This window comes from Megalobrama amblycephala, linkage group LG16, assembly GCF_018812025.1.
Source record: "Megalobrama amblycephala isolate DHTTF-2021 linkage group LG16, ASM1881202v1, whole genome shotgun sequence".
NCBI classification, from domain to species: Eukaryota; Metazoa; Chordata; class Actinopteri; order Cypriniformes; family Xenocyprididae; genus Megalobrama; species Megalobrama amblycephala.
Window position 1 is genome coordinate 10,604,909 of NC_063059.1, and position 27,635 is coordinate 10,632,543.

At 37.6% G+C, this 27,635-nt stretch overlaps 2 protein-coding genes across 2 annotated transcripts in view; one reads left to right on the plus strand and one right to left on the minus strand.

The window, feature by feature from the left end:
* Positions 1–9,733, minus strand: part of st14 (ST14 transmembrane serine protease matriptase) — a 56,719-nt gene extending 46,986 nt beyond the window's left edge. Inside the window, exon 1 of the mRNA XM_048161890.1 lies at positions 9,467–9,733. Within this exon, the coding sequence (XP_048017847.1) occupies positions 9,467–9,490 (24 nt within the window). The 5' untranslated portion in view covers positions 9,491–9,733. The remainder of the gene's footprint in view (positions 1–9,466) is intronic.
* An 852-nt stretch (positions 9,734–10,585) lies between these two features.
* Positions 10,586–27,635, plus strand: part of aplp1 (amyloid beta (A4) precursor-like protein 1) — a 76,664-nt gene continuing 59,614 nt past the window's right edge. Inside the window, 1 exon segment of the mRNA XM_048161889.1 lies at positions 10,586–10,857. Within this exon segment, the coding sequence (XP_048017846.1) occupies positions 10,795–10,857 (63 nt within the window). The 5' untranslated portion in view covers positions 10,586–10,794.

Consider the following 27,635-nt stretch of genomic DNA (forward strand, 5'->3'; position numbering starts at 1 on the left):
CAGTGAGTCTCAAACACCATTGTTTCCTCCTTATGTAAATCTCATTTGTTTAAAAGACCTCCGAAGAACAGGCGAATCTCAACATAACACCGACTGTAACAGTCGGGATCATTAATATGTACGCCCCCAATATTTGCATATGCCAGCTCATGTTCAAGCATTACACAAGGGCAAAACATCTGGATCTGTGCACAGCTGAATCATCAGACTAGGCAAGCAAGCAAGGACAATAGCGATAATAACTGACATGATGGAGCGATAATAACTGACATGATCCATGATATCATGATATTTTTTGTGATATTTTTAAATTGTCTTTCTAAATGTTTCGATAGCATGTTGCTAATGTACTGTTAAATGTGGTTAAGGTTACCATCGTTGCTTACTGTATTCATGGAGAGAAGAGAACCCAGTCCCGGCGCCAGGACATTTTAGCAGGGCGGGCTACCCCTTCTGCCCGGGGGGGCACATATAGCGTGAGTGTCAGTGGGCGTTTGGTATCGATATAATTTAATTTTGCCTATAAAACAAAGTGATTAGTATTACTAATTATGACACTATTCGCAAAGAAGAAAAACGTATTATGATTTTGCACTGGGCCGATGCCATCAGAACTGGTTCAAACTTTACACAAACATTTTTTTTTAAAAGTCAGGATTAAAATAAGATATAAACAAACGTTATAAACGCATTCTATAATAAATAAAATAACACCAACCTGCTAGAACAGCTGGAGTCTGCGGCGCTTACTCTCTTTGAACCTTCTCAGTAGAGTCGTAGCTACTAGGAGACAAATCTCCGCCTACCATCAAGGGGCTCGCACACCGGACGTGAAGCTCAGCGCCACGACAAGTCTTTCAAATTCGAACGCATTGTTTTCTATTGTTTTCCGAGTCGTAGCTGGGCGCCGCAGACTGGCGCCGAATGTCGACGATAGAAAACACTCATAGAAAACAATGCGTTCGAATTTTAAAGACGTGTCGCGGCGCTGAGCTTCGCGTCCGGTGTGCGAGCCCCTTCAGTCCTACAGTCATGTCATATTTTTGCCTGATATTTTTTTAGTGGTTATGGTATTGATTAAAACTCGATTCAATTTAAAATGAATAACGTTTTGTTTTTTGTTTTTAATTGAAATTACAAATCACATTTTATGTCACACTGTACTTATTTAATTACGTTTTTACGTTCTCTTCTGCCAGGCTTGGGAAAGGGGGTCAGCCAGGCTTGAGATCATCGCAGGGTGGGCTAAGCCCCCACAAGCCCCCCCTTGACGCCGGGCCTGAGAGAACCGTCGCTTTTCCATTATTAAACACTTGCAGATTGCAAATTCATAAACAACTTCATTCTTCATAAATCTCTCCAACAGTGTGTAATGTTAACTTTAGCCCGTTAGCCACGGAGCACAGCCTCAAACTCATTCAGAATCAAATGTAAACATCCAAATAAATACTATACTCACAGGAATCAATGCATGCATGCAGCATGAATGATGAACACTTTGTAAAGATCCATTTTGAGGGTTATATTAACTGTGTGAACTTTGTTTATGCTGGTTAAGGCAGTCAAAACCTCGGGGGCGGGGGAGCGCGAGATTTAAAGGGGCCGCACACTGAATCGGCGCATATATAATTATGGCTCAAAATAGGCAGTTAAAAAAAATAATAAAAAAAAATCTATGGGGTATTTTGAGCTGAAACTTCACAGACACGTTCAGGGGACACCTTAGACTTATATTACATCTTGTTAAAACTGGTTCTAGGCCATTTTTAATCAGTTTTAACTGCAGAAAGATGTCAATAAAACAGCTTGCAAACTAATGTCACAAAATGTTACATTTACCTCAGGAAAAGTCCATTCAATGACCATAAACTTGATAGTGAGTAAAAAAAAAAAAAAAAAAAAGATTAAAAAAAAATCTAGACAGGGTTATATTTATATTTAGGTTTACATATTCATATTTTTACTCTTATTAAATAAGTTAATACAAATCTCAGACTTAATAAGAACACAATGCCAGTCATTGTAACAGTTGGACTATTGATGACTTCTGAGGAGAAAAGAACACCTGAAGTAGATTGGTCTATTCAGTTGGCTCGAAATTTATTAAAAATACATTTTCAAAAGCTGAAGTGATTTTATTTATTAGTTAAACTCAATATTTTAACTAATTGCTAAAGTGGAATAATCAAACAAATCATACTGATTAATAATTGCAGATTAGTCGATTAATCATTCCAAATAATTGGTAGATTAATCGATTATCAAAATAACCATTGGTTGCATTTAGGGCTGCAACAAATCACAGTTAATTTTGTTCTGCATCAGACTTAGGGCGTGAAAATGTAAAGTCGATGTCCCTACAATAACAGACCGGCATGCATCTAATAAATTCATTCAAGAACTTTCTGCAAGTTTACTGAAACAATCTTCACATACTTTTGAATATCCAGCATTAAGTTGATCCTGTTAAGCGCTCGTTGTCACAGTTGTAAACATGATGGCTTTCTTCTTCTACGAGGGGGTTTGGCATCGCAGCATTTGTTTCCAAGCGGGACCGTTAAAGAATGCGACACACGTCTCCCGCACATCCTATAGAATTCAACCAAACTGATGACGACTTCCTGAAATGTTCCTAGTTAAGTGTGCCATATGCATCAAACATTCAGCCAAACGGTCCGTGGGCGTGACGTCTGAGGCTGAGACTACCCTAACCCTAAAACCCAAGCATGGAAAGAGATAAACATGTCCAACCAATAATAGACACTATAAAAGTTTGTATACAACTTCAAATGGTGCTTTATTCCAAGTGTTCTAAAGACACAAGACAGTCTGAAAAATTATTCTCTTTGTTGTACATCTCATTTCAGTCATGTAAAAACTGATGCGTGAACGATATAACATGAAAGGAAAACGTGGATGAGATTTGAGACTTTAGGAGTCTATCATCATATAGACAATCTTAAAGCTAACATAACTACAAGCATCAAAACTTTAACTTTGATTTCATGGGGTCTGCAAGTATCTAACATCTGTAACACAAACCCAAAGAGAACATGCCTCTTAGATCACAATGCCTGTTTCAGTAAACCAAGGAGTGAAACACATTTTATCTATTTCTAAATAATAGCTTAAAGCTATTTACTGAGAAACCAAAGACTATGCCTCTAAAATTTCGAGGGAACGCCTCCCAAAACTCGAGTATTGGAACACGAGTGTTTACCACCGGCATTCGCTGTGTCGTGTTAGTGGATTCATTATGTCGGACTCACCGCATGTAACTCATAATCTGCAGTTGTTACTCTGTCTCCTGACAAAAACATTGCACGGCGCCTGATTTGGAGCGCGCAGCCTGTGAAACAAATTAGAGGATGTTTTTTAAGGCCCAACCTCGCGCACAGATGATGTATATTAAATTATTCTCAGGCACCTTACTTTTATCAGTAAGTAAAGACATTTCAAGTAACAAAAATGTATAAAGCAAAACATCCTCTTTAGCACCTTTAAAGTTTTACTGTATGCCTCTAAAACATCCTAGAGAACAACATCACCTAAAACCACTGGGAACGAGACTCTGCGTTGACAGAACGCATTGGGGAAACCGTCACGTGACCCAGGTGTCGAAAGCACTATCCAACAACTCCAATTCCTATTGGCCGGCGACAGCCTATGACGTCATACGGCGCGACCCGGATGTATAAAGGGAGCGCCTGGAGAGACAGTCTCTATCTTATCGTCTTGAGGGACTGTTCTGAAGGCAGGCAACCTGAAGCATGGCAAAGGAACGAATCATCGACTCAATACTCAAAATATATCCCAACCACAGATTCTCAAATCTGCTCCAAGCCTAGAGGACGGAGCTAACTGCATCGTCAACTCAAACTTGAAGGAAATCAAGTAGCTCGGAAGAAAACATTTTTCTCACAGCATGAAAGTTCTAGAGAGTGGTGCCTAGCAAACATATATTGCCAACACTATCTGCTCGAAGATAAGGGCCTACCACCTGAGAAAACAGCATCAGGTTTTAACCAAACAGTCTACAACCTAGCTGTTAAACTCATGATTGCACCCACATATTTTAGCAAGGGGACAATTTGGGCAAACAGATACTGGCCCCTCCCTCAGGAGGAGGCCAAAACTAAATTACATATGGGAATTTAACTTCACATACACCATACGCAACCTTAGTCCTAGCCCAAATCAACTGAAGTGATGAGTGCCAGCTCAAACTATACTGAAGATAGCCGAACGACTGAACATACAGAGAAAAACTGAACAGCAGCCATTTTTGTGGCTCGCTCAGTCAATCTCACACTCCAGTTCTGCCCAAAGAACCCCTAGTACATTTACTGTTACACATTCAGGAAATGATACAGGAATAAAAACAAGGTCAAAATTTAAATCAGACCCTGTCTTACCTTCCCGTGGCTCGCAGACCAAAGATTCCGTCTTCATTCCTTACCAAAGGGGAAGAACGATATCCCTGGTTCCGTAAACCTACCGAACCTTTTCACTATCAAGCCAGAAGGCGGGCCTTCAGAAAAAAAAAAAAATAATAATTCATCATAGGCCGGCCACCAACCTGACTGTTCAAAGGTGTTAATCCTGAACATGCACAGTTAAAAACGCATCCCGGGAGGACAAAGAGAAGGGGCGAAGGAAATTTTTACTAAAAATTCCCCTCGCCAAGAAAGGGGATCGATCAGCGATGCTGATCGCGCCGGCGATCGATCACCTCTCTTAGATCACCTCTCCTTCTCTTTGCATCCCGCCGCTTTTGCGACTTACTCCGTGGTGGAGGAGGCGCTCGAGCGGCGACACTGGATCTCTGACCCTGCCTCTGAGCTCGGCTCGAGGCGGGCCAGAGCCTCCCGGCTGTCTGGGCCCAGAATCGGACCTGAGCGGAATGCATTTCTTAAATGCTGCTGAGCGCGCCTCGCTTCCCTGAACTTTCCGACTACCGCCTCAACGGAGCCGCCGAAAAGCTCAGATGGCGAGACCGGGGCATCGAGGAGAGAGCCCTTTTCTCTCTCCCCGATGTCCGCCATGTTTAACCACAGATGCCTCTCCGTGGCCAATCGAGGCGGCCGTCTGCTTGGTGGCCCGGAGAGCGAGATCTGTGGTCTGGCGCAACTCAGCCACCGCTTCAGGGGACAAACCTTGCCCCTGATCCAGGTCCTTCAGCAGGTCAGCCTGGTATGCTTGTAACACCGCCATAGTGTGTAAAGCAGCACCAGCCTGGCCTGCAGCAGCATATGCTCTGCCGTTCAGACGAGACGTCATTCTAAGGGGTCTGGACGGCAGAACCGGAGCTTTAAGTGTCGGTGCACTGCCCGTGGCGAGATAGTTTGCGAACGTCTCATCAATGGGAGGCATCGACACATACCCATACTGGCCCAATCCCTCCACATCAGCAAAATTCCCCCACTGATGCAGATGAATCCTGGCCGAATACGGGTTCTTCCATGCCTTCTTAACCTCAGAATACAGGTCCGGAAGGAATGGAAGGCTCACTAGAATTACGGGGTTGTGATCGGAACCTTACGCGCTCCCACGGCAGCTGCAGCCTGCCGGCGGCGCGCTCCACAACCTCCAGTAATTCGACATATGCTGGACAGGGGGGCTTGGAAGAAAAAGAAGCAACCTCAGTCCCTTCTTCCTCTTCCATAGCCACCTCCTGCTCTCGGGGGCTCTCAGCCAGAAGAGCACTCGTTCCTGGATCCGATGATGTCAAGGAAAGGACATCATCGTCATCCAGGAGCTCATCCCCGCCAGCCGCCGCCTGAGGTTGAGAGACCGTAACACCTCTCTCAAACTTGGCGGCGAGCTCCACCTGTGAGCCCCATGAATGCAGCCGCCGCTCAGCCTCAGCGCGAGCGGGACCAGATCCACCGGGCACAGGTGTTGACGTCTCTTCCCTCGAGAAGAGAGCCAGGTGGGAACGGAGCGTTTTCATAGGAAAACGTTCACAATTCTCACAGCCAGCGTCCTCAAACGCTGCCCGTGCATGCTCTTCTCCCAAACAGATAACACATAGGGTGTGAGGATCCTTCGGAGTCAAAAACCTCGGGCAAGGATCCGCACACTTCCTAAAACGTTTCACTTTGTCCTCAGACATAGCTAGACAAGGAATACTCACTTGGAGAAATAGACAGTGCAACGACACGAACAGTTCCGAAAGACGAAAAAGATAGAGACTGTCTCTCCAGGCGCTCCCTTTATACATCCGGGTCGCGCCGTATGACGTCATAGGCTGTCGCCGGCCAATAGGAATTGGAGTTGTTGGATAGTGCTTTCGACACCTGGGTCACGTGACGGTTTCCCCAATGCGTTCTGTCAACACAGAGTGGAGTTCCCTTTCGAAAGGGAACCATCTATTGTGTAATATTTAGATTCTATTCATCTGTTTTTCCTCAAAGGGAGCAGATCATCACATATATAGGGTGACTGTGAACAGCTGAGAATAACAATACTGTGGGCCTCAGTATCATCAGTCTAGATCACAGCAAAGAAACACATTATAGCCAACCTAGTCAAAATAGTATCGACGGTTGGGAACAAAGGGGAGAATAAGAGAACATCTCTCAAAAGAACAGATCTGCTATATTAATCTATAATGTTGAACAGACAGAAGGCAGACAAGATGAAAAGTTTGTTCGACAGAGGCATCTCAAACAACTGCATTCGTAAACATTACTGATGCTGACCTTCAAGGCATGACTAACAACTGGGCTACTGCACTTGTACAATACAGATCCAATGATAATTGTAAAATTCTACACATACACTCTTTAAAAAAAAAGGTTCCAAAAGGGGGTTTTGGTAGTGATTCCACAGAACCACCATTTTTGTTTCCCCAAAGAACCACTGAGTTAACAAATCCTAAAATATATATATTTTTTTTCTTAGTGTGAAGAACATTTTAAAAATCATTTTTTCCACTATAAAGAACCATTTGTACATTGAAAAGGTTCCATGGGTGTTAAAAGTTCTTCATGATTCAGTCAATGCCAAGAACTAGTATTTTTAAGTGTAGTTCTAAGGAAGAATCTCAGGAATTCTGTTTTTGCCTATATAGAATGAGAGCATGATATGGTGTTTCATTCTCTTGAAAAACACAGAAATTGTAAATTAAGCCAGCAGTTATTTTTCTGTTAAAAACTTACCGTTATTGAAATAAGCTTGTCTGCGAAAGCCTGAGAAAAAAAAAAAAAAAAGACAAAATGCATATGCATATGCCTGAGGCGTATTTGAGGATTCTGGCTATCAAGTTGAAACAAGCCCGAAGGAGCAGAAGAGATTGGCAATACCTGGAAATCTAGGTGTGTTTAGCTGCAGGAAACAAAGCCCATCTGAACACATTACCTCCCCCTAATGTAGCGAAGGTCTTAGGTCTGATCATACATGGCTACATCCATCTAATTCGCGTCATATTTTGGTAGTTTGTTACCATGGTTAAATGACACAGACAGCCAATGCATAGAATAGCCAAAGAAATGATTCATCCTCAATAATCTATTTATAGGACACGCATATCCATTATGTCTTTGCTTTAAACCATGAAGGCAAGAACAAGAACCACAAGGTAAAATTATTGACTTTAAAGAAACTAACCAGACTTATTTGGGGTTTGAAAATAGTGTATATAAATCACATGGAAAAAAAAAAAACATCTAGATTTCTCAACACAAACGGATTCAGAACAAGACATTAATAATGTGGATTATATTTATACAATGTGTCAAAACTGGGTGTGTCTCTTGGTTTTTGCTCCCACGAGTACTGTGTTGCCATACTTGGTCATGACAGAAAAATAACGCCTGAAATGAACAAACTGTGGATGTGACTGGGACCACATCGCACTTTAAGGACAAGGAAGTGGCCATAAAGAGCCAAGCCCAATCCTTCATTTACAACGTTATGACAAGAATTTACACTTTGCCACAACCACACATAGACAGACAACATTTCAATGACACTGTGCCACTAAATGGATCTCAAATACATACTTTCCCTTCAGGGGGAATTGTTTTACATTCCTGCTAATCTAGAGCATGGTCACCAAACACCAAAGTCAAGGGTTTGATTTCTAGGGAACACAAACAATTATAACCCTGAATGCTAAATGTAAATGTCAGGCATTAAAAGCTTACAGTAACATATTCATTATCAGATGTGACCCTGGACCACAAAACGAGTCATAATGGTCAATTTTGCTGAAAGCTGAATAGATATGTTTTCCATTGATGTATGGATTGTTAGGACAATATTTGGCCGAGATACAACTATTTGAAAATCTGGAATCTGAGGGTAAAAAAAAAAGAATTAAAATTGTCCAAATTAAGTCCTTAGCAATGCATATCCAATCACATACACACACACATATATATTATATATATATATATATATATATATATATATATATATATATATATATATATATATATATATTATATACACATATATATATACACACACATACATATTATATATATATATATATATATATATATATATATATATATATATATATATATACATATACATACATACATATATACACACACATATACATATATATATTAAATGCTAAAATGGCTTGAAATATCTTCATGGAACATGATCTTTACTTAATATCCTAATGATTTTTAGCATTAAACGACATATTGTGCACTTTTACTTTTTATATTTTAAATATTAATTTGTTCCATCTCAAAAAAAAAAAAAAAAAAAACTTTTTTCTGACTATTATTCATATCAGGCATTACTACAGGGTTAATACAGTATGACTATCCACCTTTTTTACAGCACTGTTTGAAGGTTAAACTGGTCAATGCACACAGACACACATATGGGCCAAAACAAACAAAAATGAGCTTTTTCACTCAAAAATATCAAACTATTCACTCTACTCAGTGGTACACGCACCTGGACACCTTCACTGACATGGACTTGAGCGATAGAGATCTAGTTAAGTGAATCTTTTAAGTGAACGAATCCTTCTCGTTCAACCCCATGAACTGGACTCGTTCATATGTTTAAGTATCGATACTTTTTGAGGCGTAACCTGCAGAAAGAATCATTAGATGAATCTTTTAAGTGAATTTATTAAAACGAGTCACAAAGCCCCACCACCGACAAGAACAGTCATGAATGATGGAGCAAGACTCGCACAGGTGCAATGTGACACAATCAAACAAACTGAAGAAGAATTAAAAACTGACCCACTACCACAACATAACGAATCAACCGTTGATACAACTTTAAATTCACATATTCAAGTTACGTGGTCATTTCTTTGGTCTTATTTAATAAGGAAACTTATCCTGAGGGATCTATACAAGAGTTCTGACCTGGTTAAATGTGACATCACTTTTAATATTGCGAACAATAAAGTTGACTACATAGGGGGGCACGGTGTCGTGCACTTCAGTCAAAGTGAAGAGATCAAAAAAACACAAACACTTACATGTTCATACGCGGCAGAACTCATTTTTACTTCAGGAAACAGACACCAAACAGAAAAGTGAGTTCCTTATGTTCGGCTCAGTATATCCAGGCGCTTTTTTTCGGGCGACTTGGATGAAATACTCAAACTGGAAAAATTCTTTATGGAACGTTCAGAGTTCCATACAGTGAATCCCGCGGCGTTCTCTCATCTCCCACACCTGAGGGCTCGCGATGACGCTGTAGTTTCGCTGGGCTTTTCAAAGGTACTTCCAAGTCTACTTCCGTCACTAAACACACAGGCGTTTACAAACGGGACTCAATGTCACGACAGTCTATCAGTGTTTTTTTTTTTTTTTTTTTTTTTTTTTTTAAATGTTCCTCAGAATTGGTAATAAATTATATATATATATATATATATATATATATATATATATATATATATATATATATATATGTTTGGTAAACAAGTGAACATTCCAGCTACCTGAAAGTTGACAAATATGTTTGTCATCTAAATATATTGCCGGGGCAAGATGTCACATTTTATCTAAGTGTCGATAATTTTAGTTACAATTTTGCTGCTTGTTTAATGAAGTGTTGTGTTATCGTTCTTGAAAACCCAGGTAAAGGTCCCAAAAATGTGACAACATGCCCCATTATTGTTAAAATCTTTTTCCCTTGGCAATAGTGGAAATGTCACCCATCCATCACATTCTTATTAAACATTACCATAAAAAACAACATAATCGCTTCATTAGCTCCCTATAACATTAATCATTTTATACATAGGCTACATAACATAGCCTATGCGTTAGAGCGTACATGGTGTAAACATTTATCTTGACTTCCCTCTAGCGACTCAATCATGAAACTACACCATCTAAGCAGTAGGTGGCTGTGAATGTAATGTAGTGAGGAAAAACCAGAGGCTGTAAAATCTAAATTGTTGGCACCAAGAGGCATTTAGATGGGTAAAAACTGAAAAGCATAAACTAGTAGGCCTGTATTTCTTCACAGACTTCGTTTAACCTCTTCCCTCAGGCGTCCACGGTTCCTTTCTGTGAATGGCCAGCAGGGGGCGCTGTTCTTCAGCAAATGGACGCCCACCTTCTGCGCAGCCCGAGCGGAGGAGGGATTGGTTTTACGGAGGGGAGCCGCAGCCGATTGTCAGTTCACACAGATCTGCGGACACAGGAGATATCTCAGCCAAGCGCCGATCAGACCAGCTCGTATCCCGCAGCAGACCTGCTCATTCCTGTTGGTTTTTCTTTTGGAAATAATTCAGTAGTTTAAATAGACATTAAAAGAAATAAGCAAAGTTGAACACTAAGAAGAGAAGGAAGAAGAATGGGGCAGAAAACGCCATTAATATTGATGACTTTATTGTCTTATTGCGTCTGGAGAGATGAGGTAGGATCCGAATGCGGATTAGACATTTATGTCTAATTGTTATGTACTTGTTTCAGATTAACCTTGGGTATACGAATTTTTTCATTTTATTTATTTATTTTTTTGCATGCTGTTTTTTTATATCATTTTATTTGCAGCCAAATTAAAAATTAAAAACTGTGAACATACAAATAACACAATTCTGTAGTCAGAATTTGGTTTGTCTGAGTAAATTTGTGCGTGTGTGTTTGTGTATGTGTGTGTGTGTGTGTGTGACAGAGAGAAAGAGAACCAATTGGGACCTTGGCCTGATAAATAGATAGATAAATTAGCTGAGCATATTTATTTCTTAGGGTGGGGCATGGCTTTTTCATTACAGAATGGATGTTTAGTATAAGGACCTGGTATCATTGAGCAATATATTCGATTTAGCAAGTATCACATACTTCCATTGATGAGGAAATTGCTGTCTTGTTGCAGATGTCCAGTATTCAACTTAATGAGTTGCCATGCATCTTAGATTGTAAAATTTTCTGTTTCTCAGCTAGACTGGCTTTTTGTCTGGGAATAATTCAATGTATCAGTAAAATGAGACATTTTAGAGTGGTCTTTTCTGATAAAATAGTTTAAGATGCTGACATTAAGCAGAACAGATTGTGATAGCAGACACAGTCTCAACCCTGATGCTTGAATGATGTCTGGGGGTTGTTGATTCAGTGCTATTAGATATGCTGCAGCCTCTGCGGCCTGCAGTGCTGACGAAGCCTGCTGTACCTTCAGGCCCAAGATGGACAAATTATGTTACTCAGACATTTTATGCCCGATGCTTATTTGTTTTTGTTTTTGTTTTTTTTTTGCATAATGATTAGGGAAATATTATTGGATGATGAAGCGTTTGTGCGTTTGAGCGAAGGGTTGGAAATCCTTAATGGAAAAAGACAGAATAATGGGGCAGATTTATTTATTATATAAAGACTTTATGTAATATGATGCTTGATTTGGCCACATGCAGATAAAGTGTTGAGCATGGTTTGGGATTGTGTCTGTCTCTCAGGATATAAATGTAGTAAATCCCTTTAAATTCTTGGAAACAAATCAGGTTAAGATCAAGAGAACACATATCTAAATTTTACTGCATCCGAAGGGATTTTTATTGCCACCATACATTATATATAATGTATATATACAATATACTATAATACATTAAAAATAATCATCCATCTATCCATCTATCCATCCATCCATCCAAGACATTAATATCAACCAAGATAAATAAATTGCTATAGAAAAATTCACAATTAATTCAGTCCATTCACTAATATTAACACAACCTTATTGTAAAGTGTTACCGGACAAGAAAATGCAGTTTCTCTTCAATCAGTTTTGTTCATTTGTTTATTCAGTCATTCACACAGCATAATCAATGACCAATAATCAATCAGCTCTGAAACTGCTCTGCTCTTAATATTAATTCCCTTTATGAAGTCATATCCTGTCTCCTAGAATGCAATCAGTTTAATTGAAGTTAGTGTAATTGAATCTTAACTTAGCTAATAATCTTAAAGGGTTAGTTCACCCAAAAAGTAAAATTCTGTCATTAATTACTCACCCTCATGTCGTTCCAAACTTGTAAGACCTTCGTTCGTCTTCAGAACACAAATTAAGATATTTTTTGATGAAATCTGAGAAGTTTTTTTTTTATCCCCCATAGAATGTAATCATCATTCGAGTTCCAGAAAGGTAGTAAAAACATGAAGTGACAAAGAAATCCAGCGTTACGTCCAGCGCTGCCAGGTTCTACGTCAGAATGCCGTCTCATTATTGTCTGGCTCCTGCGTCAGCAGCACACGTATGTGTCGTGCTGATCACGTGTTACAGCGTTGGCCAATACCGAATCTGTGTTCTGACGTAGAGCGCTGGACGTAAACAGCGTAGCAAAAAGACAGGGGAGAGAAGAAATTGTTGAATAAAGTTGTTATTTTTGTTTTGTTTTTGCGCACAAAAAGTATTCTCGTCACTTCATAGAATTAAAGTTGAACCACTGTAGTCACATTGACTATTTTAACAATGTTTTTACTACTTTTCTGGACCTTGAATGTGGTAATTACATTGCTTTCTATGGGAGATAAAAAACCTCTCTGATATCAAAAATATCTTAATATGTGTTCTGAAGATGAACGAAGGTCTTTCAGGTTTGAAACGAAGGGTGAGTATACTTAATGACAGAAATTATTATTTTTTTTTTTTTGGGTAAACTAAGCCATTAAATCTACAAATGTCTTTAGAAACAAAACATGATAACGATATTGTGTTAGTATACTCCTCTTGTTCTTTACCTCGCCACATTTGAAACTAGTTTGTAGCTTGTTGTATGCTTGGTGTATATCTAGTCTAGAAAACCTGTATTTTGGGTCATACACGAAAGCACAGTGGTATAACAGTAAACACCATCACCAGCTTAAAAGATAGCAATAGGCAGAAGGAGAGGGAGAGGGAGAGGGAGGGAGACCGGGCTGACTTCTGTCCCCTCCTGCTGTCTGAATGCGTCAGCACTCACCTCTAGCTGCTGGGCCACAGATGCTGCCGTCGAGCCTCATGGGAAATGAATAGCAGAGTCTTTAGGGTGTGTCTAGGAAACCCACTGTCACCGGCATCGTGCAGTGACCCAGTGTGTCTGTACACTGATGGTAGAGCTGGTTAGATAAGATGGGTTTGTGGTGCGGCAGTCATGGGAGTCTATGAGGGGATACCCTTTCTTTGTTCATGTTTATTAAAGTGTTGCCTTTAGCAATGTGCACTTATAATAAATTATTAAACAGAAAGGAAATATGATGACGTACTGTATATGTGCAGACTAGTGTAGGTTTATTTTGTGATCAACTGATTTTTTTTTTCCTTCTGACCTTCATTTGTCTTCTTCATATGCTCTCCATCTTCACATTCAGGTGTGTAGATCCAGTTCCTTTATATTTAATGTTTACAACACAGACAACATCACTGATACTCTAAATGACTTAGCTGCACATTGACAATAATAAGAAATGTTACCTGAGCACTGAATCATCATATTAGAATGATTTCTGAAGGATCATGTGACACTGAAGACTGGAGTAATGATGCTGAAAATACAGCTTTGACATTACAGGAATAAGAAACCACTTGGTCAAATTGTTTTGACCAAACAGCTATTGTTGTTAAGATGATTCAAAATGTTTAACGCAAGAACAAAACAGTAATCTGTAGTTTAAAATGATCAAGAAATGTTTTGCACATAGTTTTTCACTTACAACAAAAGGATGAATAATCATTTATATACTCAGACATAACAATATTTATGTAATAATGATCAGTGTTTACCTACATAAATATTTTTGCTAAAACCTGAATGTAATCATCTATAATATAGTATATCACACTCGTGGTCATGCAATATATCTGTATATCAGCATGGCTGTCATTTGACCGTAGGTAATCACAGCGTGCTGATATAGAGCCATATCGCACGGCTATGAGTGTGATATTGCTTTTATACAACAGTTCGATACCAGGAGTGTGTAAATGAATAAAAAAAACAACAATTGAGTGTCTTTAAAACCCTCTTTTATGCAGAGTTACTTCCTTCCGCCTTGGATTCGAATTGACAGTTTGACCAAGGCTCTGTTAATAATTCTAAAACGTCACTTTAGAATTAGTAACAAAGGAATGTTGATTGAATATTATTATTATTATTATTATTATTATATTAGTATTATTGAAAGAGAGAGTGAGAGATCACCTGAGCAAGCATTACCTGTGTCTGATATAACATTCATTCTTCAGGTCGATGTCTATAATATTATATCCATTACAAAAATCTGTTTGAATGTCCGCTGAGGAAAGCGATCTTTGTATTTGTCCTTTTTACAGTTTAGAGAATTTTCCATAACAGCACTAAAACAACATCCTTTGTGTACAAAAGTCCCTTTCAATTTAAAAGTCTTTAAAAGTCTTGAAAGTCTTCAATTTAAACGTTTTGCCGCCATCTAATGGTGTATTAATGTAGCTTTCACTCGATCCATATTACGCACTAATGGACCCTTTCTCAATAGCAAATACAACATATTATTTATATAAAATTAAATATTTACTGAACAACATTTAAATTAACAACAATAGCCATTATAAATAAACACAATTGTACAAATCAGTCAAATGTACAAAAGCAGTGCGATTTGCTCAGGAACAAGTAATATATTAATAAGACCAAAGACTATCCATTTTATGTACCCAAAATGAATTATATCTCATGTTTAACCACTATAAGAGCCAGCGACAAATCCCCAAAACACTGGCCGAGATGAAGCTGTTCTCGGCGGGTACATGAGCATTGAACAGCCGCTGACAGCCTGGAGCTCGCTTCTGTGAAAACGTTCAGGCACTATGACTAACTATGAGTCACATATTTCAGGTCTAAATAACTACATTCTCGCACTACAACTACAGTTCGTGGTACAAGAAGTGTAGTATTTGTAAAAAATAAAAATATGCGGTGGATTCGCTCAGCCTACATGACTGTCACTTCAAGCAGAGTGATATAAACATTAGGTAGGAGTGCTGTTATCACTAAAAGATCACACGGCTCCCAGCCAATATAATATAATATAATATAATATAATATAATATAATATAATATAATATAATATAATATAATATAATATAATATAATATAATATAATATAATATAATATAATATAATATAATATAATATAAATCACCCTAGCCTATATGTCAAAATAGAAATATTGGGTCTCATTCATGACATGTGGGTGATACAATAAATGATTGGTGAAACCACTGTTCAATCTGAGAGAAGATTTTTCCATTTTAATTTTCCTTTAAAGTAGAAAAATGATATTACATTCAAAAGATAGCATTAGTGCTGTAGCAGTATTTTTTCTTTGATTAACCATGTATCTGTTCACAAAGGTAGCTCCATTGAAGTACACCTGTACGGCAGATGAAAGCTGGTGGGATAAGTGTGAGAGTCTTTAAGGTCACCTTGTCATGTGAAACAGTGAGCATAATTCCATTTAGCAATAATCTGGATGAGGTGCAAATCCCATCTATTGTTATTTGAAAGTGGGAGCATGCAAAAAGTTGACAGTCATATCTTAAGAGGATTATATACTTCTTTATTTATTAACCACCAGTGAAGATTGCCTAAATTTATTAGCCATAAACCCATCTTTCATTGTTCAATTACGCTGGGCTGGTAAGAGCATTACTAGGATTACCGTTGCTGGCAGTAGTAACTCTGTTGTGTTGTACAGTCAGAGTCAGTCTTGGCTTCATTGGTTTTGCCGTCGCAACTGAGCATGATAGATTCCCCCTGTTTAAAACCACTTCTTAAATTTTCACCCCCAATATGTGGTTTTCATTTTCTTCACCGTACCTTAGGATGTACCTCACGTAATCTTCTCTGGGAGTTGTCTCCCCTCATGAAAGCAATGTTTAGACTGTTGTGAAGAGGTTGTTTGTTGATGCTAGAAACCGAGGATTATTCTCATGCTTTTGGAGGGGTTTGAGTGCTGCAGTGCTCTTTCTTATTATGTTTATGCACGGAGGAAACAGCTGAACTGTGGCCTGTTGTGTAGCTTGTTGGGAGTGTGAGATTCCTCTGACAACATTTTGATATTGGATTTCTAGAAGCAGAGGAGAGACTCCACATTATGGAACCTGAGACCTGATGAAGCTGTACTGCGAAGCCCCTCGGGGAACATAGCATGAAATGGTTCCAAAAGTTGAAAATCTTGCTCAATTATAGAGCACATCTGGACTGAGTTTTTCAGGAACAATGTACATTGCATTTGGATGATCGTAGGCTTCCTGGATGATTCATTTATCGCAATGGTAGATTAACTGTTCTGTTTTGTTTGTTTGTTTGTTTGTTTGTTTGATATTAGAAGCAAATATATAGACTTTTATACATTTATTGAAAAGCCCATCGTCCAATAAATTGTTAAATTATATATTTTATTAATACAGCTTTTTTATATACAATGTAATTAATTTCAGTATGATTTTTATAATATCATTTATATCATTAATAATTTATAATTACATAGAAAATATTAAATAATTATTAAAAAAAACTTTAATTATAAAAATATTGAAATTAAACATTAAATTACATTATTTTATTATTATCTATATTAAATATTATTTATTTATAATTTATATTAGTATGAGTTTCATAATATCATTAATAATTTAAAATTACATAAAAATAGTAAATAATAATAATTAAATATCTTTAATTTTAGAAATATTAAAATAATTACATTTTAAATATTAAATTGCATTATTTTTTATCATTATGTGTAGTAAATATTATTTGTTTATTATTTATATTAGTATGATTTTTGTAATATCATTAAATAATTTATAATTACATAGAAAATATTAAATAATAATTTAAATATCTTTAATTATAAAAACATATTAAAATAATTACATTTTAAATATTAAATTGAATTATTTTATCATTACATATAGTAAATATTATTTATAGTAAATTTAGTATGATTTTGTAATATCATTTATATCATTAATAATTTAAAATTACATAAAATATTAAATAATATTTTAAATAACTTTAATTATAAAAAACATTAAAATAATTACATTTTTAAATATTAAATTACATTATTTTTTATCATTACATATTGTAAATATTATTTATTTATCGTTTTAATGCTTTTACTTAAAGTCTAAAATATTCAGTCTATTGATAAATTATAATAATTTTATGAATACATACATTTTTGCGTACATTCGTAATTTAATAATTGCATTAAATTAATAAAAAATAATGTAATAACTTTAATAATGTAATTTATATAATGATAAATTAAAATTGTAGATAAAATATTAAGTAATAATTAAAATAAAAACATATTAACAATTATATTATTAATTTTTTATGAGCTTGATCAATTATTTAAGTTATGTCAGTTTTAAGAACAACAGACACAAAAATTAAAAAGCATGTTTTGACATTGATAAGTGACACCTGTGCTTCCCCGCTTATGCAGCCGCCACTGCTCCACAGGACGTCCTTATGTAGTCATTGTTAGCAGAGGGTGGTGGAGGGGTAAGACAGTGTTAATCAGGTAAAGAGAGACCTACGGATGGGAGGGAGGGCCCTTGGGTGGTGATGTGCTTGAATTTTTAAATTGCCCAACATGCTCACCTCTTCCCAGTAGACTGCGGCCCTGTCGGTACAGAGGCACAACGATTCTGGCTGCAGGGCAGGGGATTTGTTGAAACAGATACGAGCATGCAAGCCCCACCAGATTCCCCCTCTCGTTTAATTAATTTCCGAGCTGGGAGATAATCAGGTTTCACTAATGTTTCCCAGTGTGCTTTGCTCTGCCATGTGCATTTGCTACAGGGTATGAAATGCACCATTTCAGTGCATCATTCCTCTTCCTTCCCGCCGTTTTTGTATTCTTTGTCAGTTGTATTCCTTGTCATGCTCTCTGACTATGAAAGAAAAATACACTGCTCATTTAAAAGAGATGCCATTGAAACTCTCACTGATGGCATTATGTCCATTTAAACAATGTGGCTTATTTGGCAGCCACTATCACTTTTGTTTGTTGATAATAAAATCCAAGGCAGCCATGCTGATGAATTCCAGCACCTTTATTATGCACCTTCTAATGAGGGTATGGCTAAAAAAAATGCATACTGAATACAAATGTTGCATTTCATGATTTTGTACACTGAAATGCGGGCAAATAAGATTCAAAATCAACCATATAAATACTGAAGATTACACTAATGACTGCCTTGTTTAAGTAGTTGTGAAAAGGTGTTGATTAGTGCTTTCCATTTGCATATTTTACATTTTTTGCAGTAGTTGTAACAAATCACAGATCAGTTGTGCACATGAATTACATTTAAATTAGAGGCTAAAAAAGAGTGAAGTTTCAGCAGTCTGATGTGTGTTTTATGATTCACTTTGGTTCGCAGAGGCCCACAAAAAGTCAGTGTTGAATAAATATCACCTTACTCAGGCGAAAAGCTATTTGCTAGATGTCTTGCTGTTTGCTTGCAGTGTAGACAGTGAAACACCTAATATAAAATGCATGTGATCAATGTGAAAAATCTATAATGCTCCCATTACAAGGCACAGAAACATGGTAATTAAGAGAGTTATTGTTCACAAAGACGGCTTTGGTTTCAGTGTATCATTTGTTCAAATTCTGAATTTTGTTTTTCGTGCTGCCAAGTGATAATATAATACAGTGGTGCTCAGAATTATTGGCACCCTTGGTAAATATGATCAAAGATGACTGTAAAAATAAATCTGCATTGTTTATCCTTTTGATCTTTAATTCATAAAATTAGCAAAAATCTAACCTTTCATTGAAGAAAAAGAATTGAATGTGGGGGGAAGGTCACATTATGAAATAAATGTTTATATCCAAAACACGTTGACCACAATTATTGGCACCCTTTTATTCAATAGTTTTTGCAACCTCCTTTTGCCAAGATAACAGCTCTGAGTCTTCTTCTATAATGCCTGATGAGTTTGGAGAACACCTGACAAGAGATCAGAGACCATTCCTTCATGCAGAATCTCTCAGTGACAAATTTTTGTGTTTTGGTTTTGATGTTTGTTCAGGATCATTGTCCTGATGGAAGATCCAACCACGGCCCATTATTGGATTTCTAGCAGAAGCAGTCAGGTTTTTTTTTTAATATCTGTTGGTATTTGGTAGAATCCCTGATAGCATGTATCTGAACAAGATGTCCAGGACTTCCAGCAGAAAAATAGGCCCACAACATTAAAGATCCGGCAGTATATTTAACCGTGGACATGGAGCACTTTTTATCCATGTGTGCACCAAACCCATCTGGTGGGTTTGCTGCCAAGAAGCTCTTGTTTTAGTTTCATCTGACCATAGAAGCTCGTCCCGTTTGAAGTTCCAGTCTTGTCTGACAACTGAATATACTGGAGATTGTTTCTGGATGAGAGCAGAGGATTTTTCTTGAAACCCTCCCGAACATCTTGTGGGGATGTAGGTGCTGTTTGATCATTTTTTTAGGCTTTCTGAGACTCAAGACTCAACTAATCTCTGCAATTCTCCAGCTGTGATCCTTGGAGAGTCTTTGGCCACTCATACTTTCCTCCTCACCGCACATTAGGACGATTTAGACACATGTCCTCTTCCAGGCAGATTTGTAACATCTTTAGTTAATTGGAACTTCTTAATTATTGCCCTGATAGTGGAAATGGGGATTTTCAATGCTTTAGGTATTTTCATACAGCCACTTTCTATTTTGTGAAGCTCAACAATCTTTTGCTGCACAACAGAACTATATTCTTTGGTTTTACTCATTGTGATGAATGATTAAGATAATTTGGCCTTTGTGTTTCCTCATGTTTATACTCCTGTGGAACAGGAAGTCATGGCTGGACAATTTCATGTTCATGATCACCCTGGTGTGCTAAAAAAATGTAAATATGAATGGGAATATACTTCAGAGATATTTTACTCATAAAAAATTCTAGGGGTGCCAATAATTGTGGCCAACATGGTTTGGAGAAAAACATTTATTTCATAATGTGATTTTCCCCCCACTTTCAATTCTTTTCCTTCAATGAAATGGTTGGATTTTTGCTCATTTTATGAATTAAAGATCAAAAGGATAAACAATGCAGATTTATTTTTACAGTCATCTTTGATCATATTTACCAAGGGTGCCAATAATTCTGAGCACCACTGTAGCTGTTCAGGAACAAAGTTCTCTGCTAGTTGTGGATGTGTAGCCTACATAAAGAATATGGCACTACTTAAATGTGTTTTTAATGTAAATTGTATTAATCAGAATGAATAAAATTAGTTATTTTTATGATATCATAATTGTGCAGCCCTATGAGTGAGAATAAAATTCAGTGTAGGTCTCTGTCTGTGTCTTCAGCCTGGCCAGGGAAAAGCCTAATTGGCTCTGGTTTCTGTTCGAACTTTCAGAGATTGTGAGGCTAAAAATTAAGGCTGAAGTTTTGGCTTCCCAGTAGGAGGCTTTAGTAAGACAGCCTATGGAGCTGCTGCAATAAATTGATAACACTGCTCTAGACTTCTACTGGAGGGAAATGGATCAAAAGAGAGAAAGTGTTAAAAAAAGAGCAAGAGGGAGAGAGTTTACATAGAAAGAAACCGTAATGGCAGATGAAAATGCAAGCCAGAGGATGGGAGGAGAGTGTAAGGAAGATAGAGCGATATTAGCTTTGGGAGAAATCCTAACCCCACTGGCCCTGGTTTGTTCGCCTGATCCTATTCATCTCTGTCAGTGATCTGCACTCATGTATGGCCTGGTGGGAGATGTCGGTCAATGGAGAGATGTCACGAGCATGCAAGTCTTCAGAGCACATATTATATAAAACCAGGCCGGGCATTTTAGTGACCAAGAACCTATTTCAACACGAAGGGAGTTTGCGATAATGAATGAACATAAAATGTAGGTGCTGATGTATAATGTATTCAGAAGCCATATATATAAATGGAATGTAACGATACATGCATTCCATATGGTCCGCACGTCACGGTTTGGTTCATGCAGTTAGACGACACATACAGTCAGTCACAGGCGAGCCACACTCCAATCCAGAACCGGGCGCATGCGGTAATGCAACCCTGTTTGCTAACGCGAAAAAGTCCAGAAGTAGAACAGACTATCTAGATGTGCGTGTAATCTCTCAAAATCAGTGTTACAACTGCGGAAAGACATCAATGAAACAGCTTGAGAAAGATATTTCACATAGCATTACATTTACCTCAGGCAAGTCATTCAGTGTCCAATTCTGGTGTTCAATATCAAATGCCAATCGAGCTCCACAGTGCCGGGCATTGAGCACAGGGCCCACTAGAGGATGTTGGGCCCTCAGGCCCAACTCATGAAGTCTGTGTTTGATTGTTTGGTCAGAGACATTGACACCAGTGGCCTGCTGGAGGTCATTTTGTAGGGCTCTGGCAGTGCTCATCCTGTTCCTCCTTGCACAAAGGAGCAGATACCGGTCCTGCTGATGGGTCATGGACCTTCTACGGCCCTGTCCAGCTCTCCTAGAGTAACTGCCTGTCTCCTGGAATCTCCTCCATGCTCTTGAGACTGTGCTGAGAGACACAGCAAACCTTCTGGCAATGGCACGTATTGATGTGCCATCCTGGAGGAGTTGGACTGCCTGTGCAACCTTTGTAGTGTCCAAGTATCACCTCATGCTACCAGTAGTGACACTGACCCTAGCCAAATGCAAAACTAGCGAAAAACAGTCAGAAAAGATGAGTAGGGAAAAAAAATGTCAGTGGCCTCCACCTGTAAAACCATTCATGTTTTGGGGGGTCATCTCATTGTTGCCCATCTAGTGCATCTGTTGTTAATTTCATTAACACCAAATCGGCTGAAACTGATTAACAGCCCCCTCTGCTACTTAACTGACCAGATCAATATCCCAGGACTTTGATGACTAACGCAATCTACCAAGAGCAGTGCAAATTAGCGTTGGGTCGCAAATAAGCAGAGCTGATGCTCATCAGGTGCGGTTCGACACAGGCGCAACTTGTTACATATAATCTGACAAACACGTACACATATATAGGCCTATATAGGCCAACATGGCTTGGCAAATGATATATTCTGATAATGTCTTCCTCTGGCATTCCAAAGAAATTAATATGAGTGGAAAATATTTTTTCCCTTCTACAACGTGCTCTCTGTTCTCTGCAGTGTCTCCTCCTAGCAGTAAGCCATGTCGCAAAATGGGTTAAGACATGCTTTTTTGGGGGGCGTTAAATAATGATGCAAATACCAGTAAATTGACTAGCGCAATCATTAGTAAATCACGTTGCGTGATTTATTTAAATACTCTACTCCCATAAATTTTGCGTCTGAAAGGGAAACTCCTACAAATGCATATGCAATTAAAATAGAAAAATAGCAACTGAATTTAATAGTTTGGGCTCTGTTGTTAATTGTAACCTTTAATATTATAGTAATGTTCAAGAAAGGGCTCCCTGTAGTTTACAGCATTAGCTATAAATGTTAATGATAATTGAATTTATAAAGAGAGAGACGCAGTTTGTTCAGTAAGCCACTACTTAATAAAAAAATAAGAAAAAAGAAGCAATAAGCTGTACTGAACCGTGACTTTAATACCGAGGTACATACCAAACTGTCATGTTTGTGTACCGTTACACCCCTAAAATATATATATATATATATATATATATATATATATATATATATATATATATATATATATATATATATATATGCAGGGCCGCATTAAGACTACAAGGGGCCCCTGGGCTTTACCTCTTGAGGGGGCCCTTCATCCAACAGCACTATTACCTATATTCAGGGTTAAATTGGGCCGGGGCCGTCCGGGGCTGAGCCCCGGCACATAGGCTTACGAGTTCTCGACATACACTTGTCCGGGACTGCGGGACAAGTGGATTTTTTGAAGTGAAAGAGAATTTTACTTGCCTGACCAGATAAGTAGCTTGATTAAAATGTCAATAACAACCAAAACGCGAGCATGATTAATCTAGCTTAAGTGGCGACTGATAGTGGATGTACTGGCGGTGATATTGCACTGTTGAGGATCACGTAACCTCTTGAGGAGAATTCAAAACAAATGAGCTCTGCTCACACAAAGAAACTCAGTTATCATGTTGCAATAAAAATTCAATGGGGTTTAGCTTGCTATTTACGACATATGATAAAGTTAAGCATCACACGACCGAAAGTGCTGAATTCCTGAATATCACCTCGACTGAAATTGACACTAATTTCATACAACAGTTAAATAAACAAGTAGTTAATATCAATCACTTACGTTTTAGATGCAATATGCCTGTTTTTTGTTCTATTGTAGCAGCGAAAATAGTTCCAAACAAAGCTGAAGCAGCGCATCTCGCAGCTGCGCTCAGCCGTTTTGAATGATTCAGCGTTTCATAAACAACTGCTTCATTCTTGATTCAGAGTGAATCGTTTGAATAAATGACTCAGTGGCTCACTCATTAAGACGGTCACTTGCCGCCATCTACTGGCGGTTTAATTTCATGTTTAAAAGTATAAATTTCCACCAGCATTTCTTATTTGTTTATTCAAAAATATTTAAAGAATCTCATAACATTATTGAACGCAGTTGTACTTTTTCAGTGTAAATTATTTAATTTGGTAACAGCCCTATAGTGTCTTACTATTTTAATTTATCAAATGTAAGAATATGAAATAAAAGATAAAAGATTTGAATAATAGTAAATATTTTTTTTTCCAGACAAGCTACTTTTTTACTAAATTTAGTTGTCCAAAGCACAAGCACAAAACCAGGCTTAATGTTGAGTAGGCTACTGTATTTTGTATTTATATTCTGTCCTTTAATGGTAGCATCACTCTTACATTTGATACTGACACAAAGGAGAAGGCACAGGCCTACAGAAATGACCCCCCCCCCCCCACACACACACACACACACACACATAACAAATCCCAATTTAACCCCTGCCTACATTCACTCAATCTTCTTAATCACAAAGTGCAAGTTATCAGCCTTTTATTTTGCATGAATAAATGCCATTACCAAAACATCCGAATCTATAGGTCTGTTATAAAATATAAATATCACTGCATTAACTACATATTGGCACATTGTCTGAACTATTTGTACAGGCTACTCATTTCGAAGGCTGCATCCTCCAGAGGTCGCATTTGAAGAATTGAGACCAGCTCATTTAAGAAAAACAACTGTTGAAAGAAAGAAAATACAGCATTTTGCACCTCACGAGGAATAAGCATCAATTTTATTATGGTTAATTTTCTTAAATAAGACATCCTTAATGATGTATGCAGCCTTCAAATGCGAGCTCCGGAGGACGCAGCCTCTGAAATGAGACGCAGATTCGAACAGTAACAAAGGCGCCAGTTTTACCATTTCAATTCTAGCGTGAGTCCTTGTCTTTTGGAAGTGCATGCAAAGTGGATTTGCTTTCACACCGTAAAGATGTCATGTCAATATGTCAACAACACAAACCAAACTCTTCCAGTCTCAGCTTTTTGAAGTTTCAGTCTTCCAGTCTCAGTGTTTGAAAGCAGGTCAAAATAGATGTTGTTCGCGAGCAACCGGCTGCCATTACGCAAATTTTTACATTGTTATTTAGGTTTGTAACAGAAAGTGAGACTGGAATTGCTGAAGACTCATTTCGGCAGTTCAGAATCAAATCATTCTTTAAGGCAAAAATTACTTTTTTATCCTGCACTTTGATCTTTAACAAAAACCATTACCATTAGTATTTGCATTAGTTTATATCCAGCTGGTCACTTTTATCGATTCGTTATGCAGCAAAGTTGCATAATTAAAACTAGTGTCACGAGAAAGCAAACTGTATCATTATGCAGCAGACATATATAAACAAATCAGAAATGCATTTGATTTCAGTTCTCTTTTATCATCACTGTAATAGGCCTACAATAAATCTTATTTAAATAATAATCAGTGTTCTAAAATGGAAGCAAATAATGTATACATACATACAATGTGTGTCTAATGTCAATGTGGCCTTTGTGTAGATATTTAAAGATGGTCATCTTTAAGCATGACTGTTTTATGGATTTATGTTTTCATGGATTTATATGAAATGGTAAGACTTTATAATAAGATTCCATCTGTAAGGTTAATAAAAGTATTGTTCATTGTTAATTTCAACATTTTACCTTATTGAACGTTTTCAGAAACTGTATTTTTGTAGGCTATGATTTGTATTTTTTATTGGACTACTGACGACTGCAGGGTTTAATGAGTGAAGGGTCGCACATCGGTCGATAAGCGTAGCGCCGCACCACGTCTTTAAAATTCGAACACATTTTCTTCTTTGGGGCTGTTCACACAGAACGCGCTTTTCTGCGCTACTTTTTCTTTGTTTTTCTATGTAAACATGCGCTAGAAGGACGTGCAGAACCGTTGCGCTCGCGTCTTGATGCATGACATGGCGTTCTAAAGCCATGAATCAGTTCAGCTAAGTTAAAAAAAGTTTTAAAAAGCGTCTCGAGTCCTTGCGGTTTCCCCCATTCCACTGCCCGCGTCTCGCGTTTTTCAAAGCAAAAACGCGTTGTGTCCGCGTTGTCCAGATACTGATACTTAGTTGCTTGCTGCTAGACGCGGCGCGTCGTAATGAACTTAACGCGCAGAACAGCACATGTATTCAAATCAAAGCGATGTTAAAGGGACAGTCATCACATTATAAAATGCGGTTATATTTTTTTCCGGCATCACCGGGGCCCTCCCTCAGCCCGGGGCCCTGGGCTTAAGCCCAGGTAAGCCCGTGCATTAATGCGGCCCAGTATATATATATATATATATATATATATATTACAGCAGTATTGCTGTTGTAAATGTCAGTGGTTTTGCATGGGCAAGTTTAGATCAGCGGTTTGAAATGTGGTTAAATACAAGAGTGCAATGCAAACTGGGCTAAATGGGGAGTGATAATAGATTTATAGCAAATGGAGCAGGCAAATAGCTGTAGGCAAGATAAGATGGATTTGTGAGATCGAAGACAGATTTAGGGCAACCTTGAAGGAATTCTTTGGAATAAAAATATATAGTCCTTCATGAGAAATGTTGGTTCGCACACACCACTGAGACTCCACATGAAATAAATCCCCCAGGAAACACGTTGGCTAGAGCTGAAGCATCATCAAAGACGACAGGTTGATTCCATTTTTATGGAGTCCCCTTTTTTTGTCCATCATTTGCTGGTGCAGAGTAAAATGCAAAACATGTTATGCAAATGATGATGTTTTGCCTATTATTTGAGTATCACCTGGGCATAAAATGTCAAATATCATATGAGGAATGCAGTGATTGCCAAACCTTTATGTCATTACTCATTATATGACAACTGCAACAACGAATAACAAAACAAGCTCTTGCACAAGCAGGAATCACTCACATTTTCTTTAGAAAAGTAAAAATGTTGTATCTATTTGTTGCAAAATGATGCATTGTCTGTGTTTATTATATAACCATGAGTTTGCATCATGTTTTTATATGTTTTGATTGAAAAAGTCAGGTGACATTCTTTCTTGCCAGCTCTTGTCTCAGGGTTTGCCGTGTTCACAGTGTCGGCTGTTGAGATATGAAAAAAGTTCTGACTCTGCTGCTGAGCAAGATGGGTAATTTTCAGATCTCGGCTTGTTGTTGGGACTTTTGTAGTAGAGTGGTGTTGCCAGGGTTGTGCACCATTCAGAATCAAATTTTCCTTAAATTCCTTTTAAATGTAATATCTTTTGCATTCAGGTAGCAAACATGATGCAAAATTGCAAACTTTAAATGTTGGCTTGACAAAGCCTTGTCTGAAAAATGTTAGAAGGCCATACACTGATGTTCAAACGTTTGGGATCAGTAAGATAATTTATTTTAAAGAAATTAATATTAATATTAATTAAGTATTCTTTGTTAAATTGATAAAAAGTGACAGCACAGACATCATTTCTGTTTTAAAAAAATGCTGTTCTTTTGAACTTTCTATACATCAAAGAATCTTAAAAAAGTGTCTTAGTTTCCACAAAAAAATATTAACTAATGCAACTGTTTTCGACATTGATGATAATAAGAATTTTTTTCTTGAGCAGCAAATCAGCATATTAGAAAGATTTCTGTAGGATCATGTGACACTGAAGACTAGAATAATGATGCTGAAAATTCAGCTTTGCATCACAGGAATAAATATATTATAATAGAAAACAGTTCT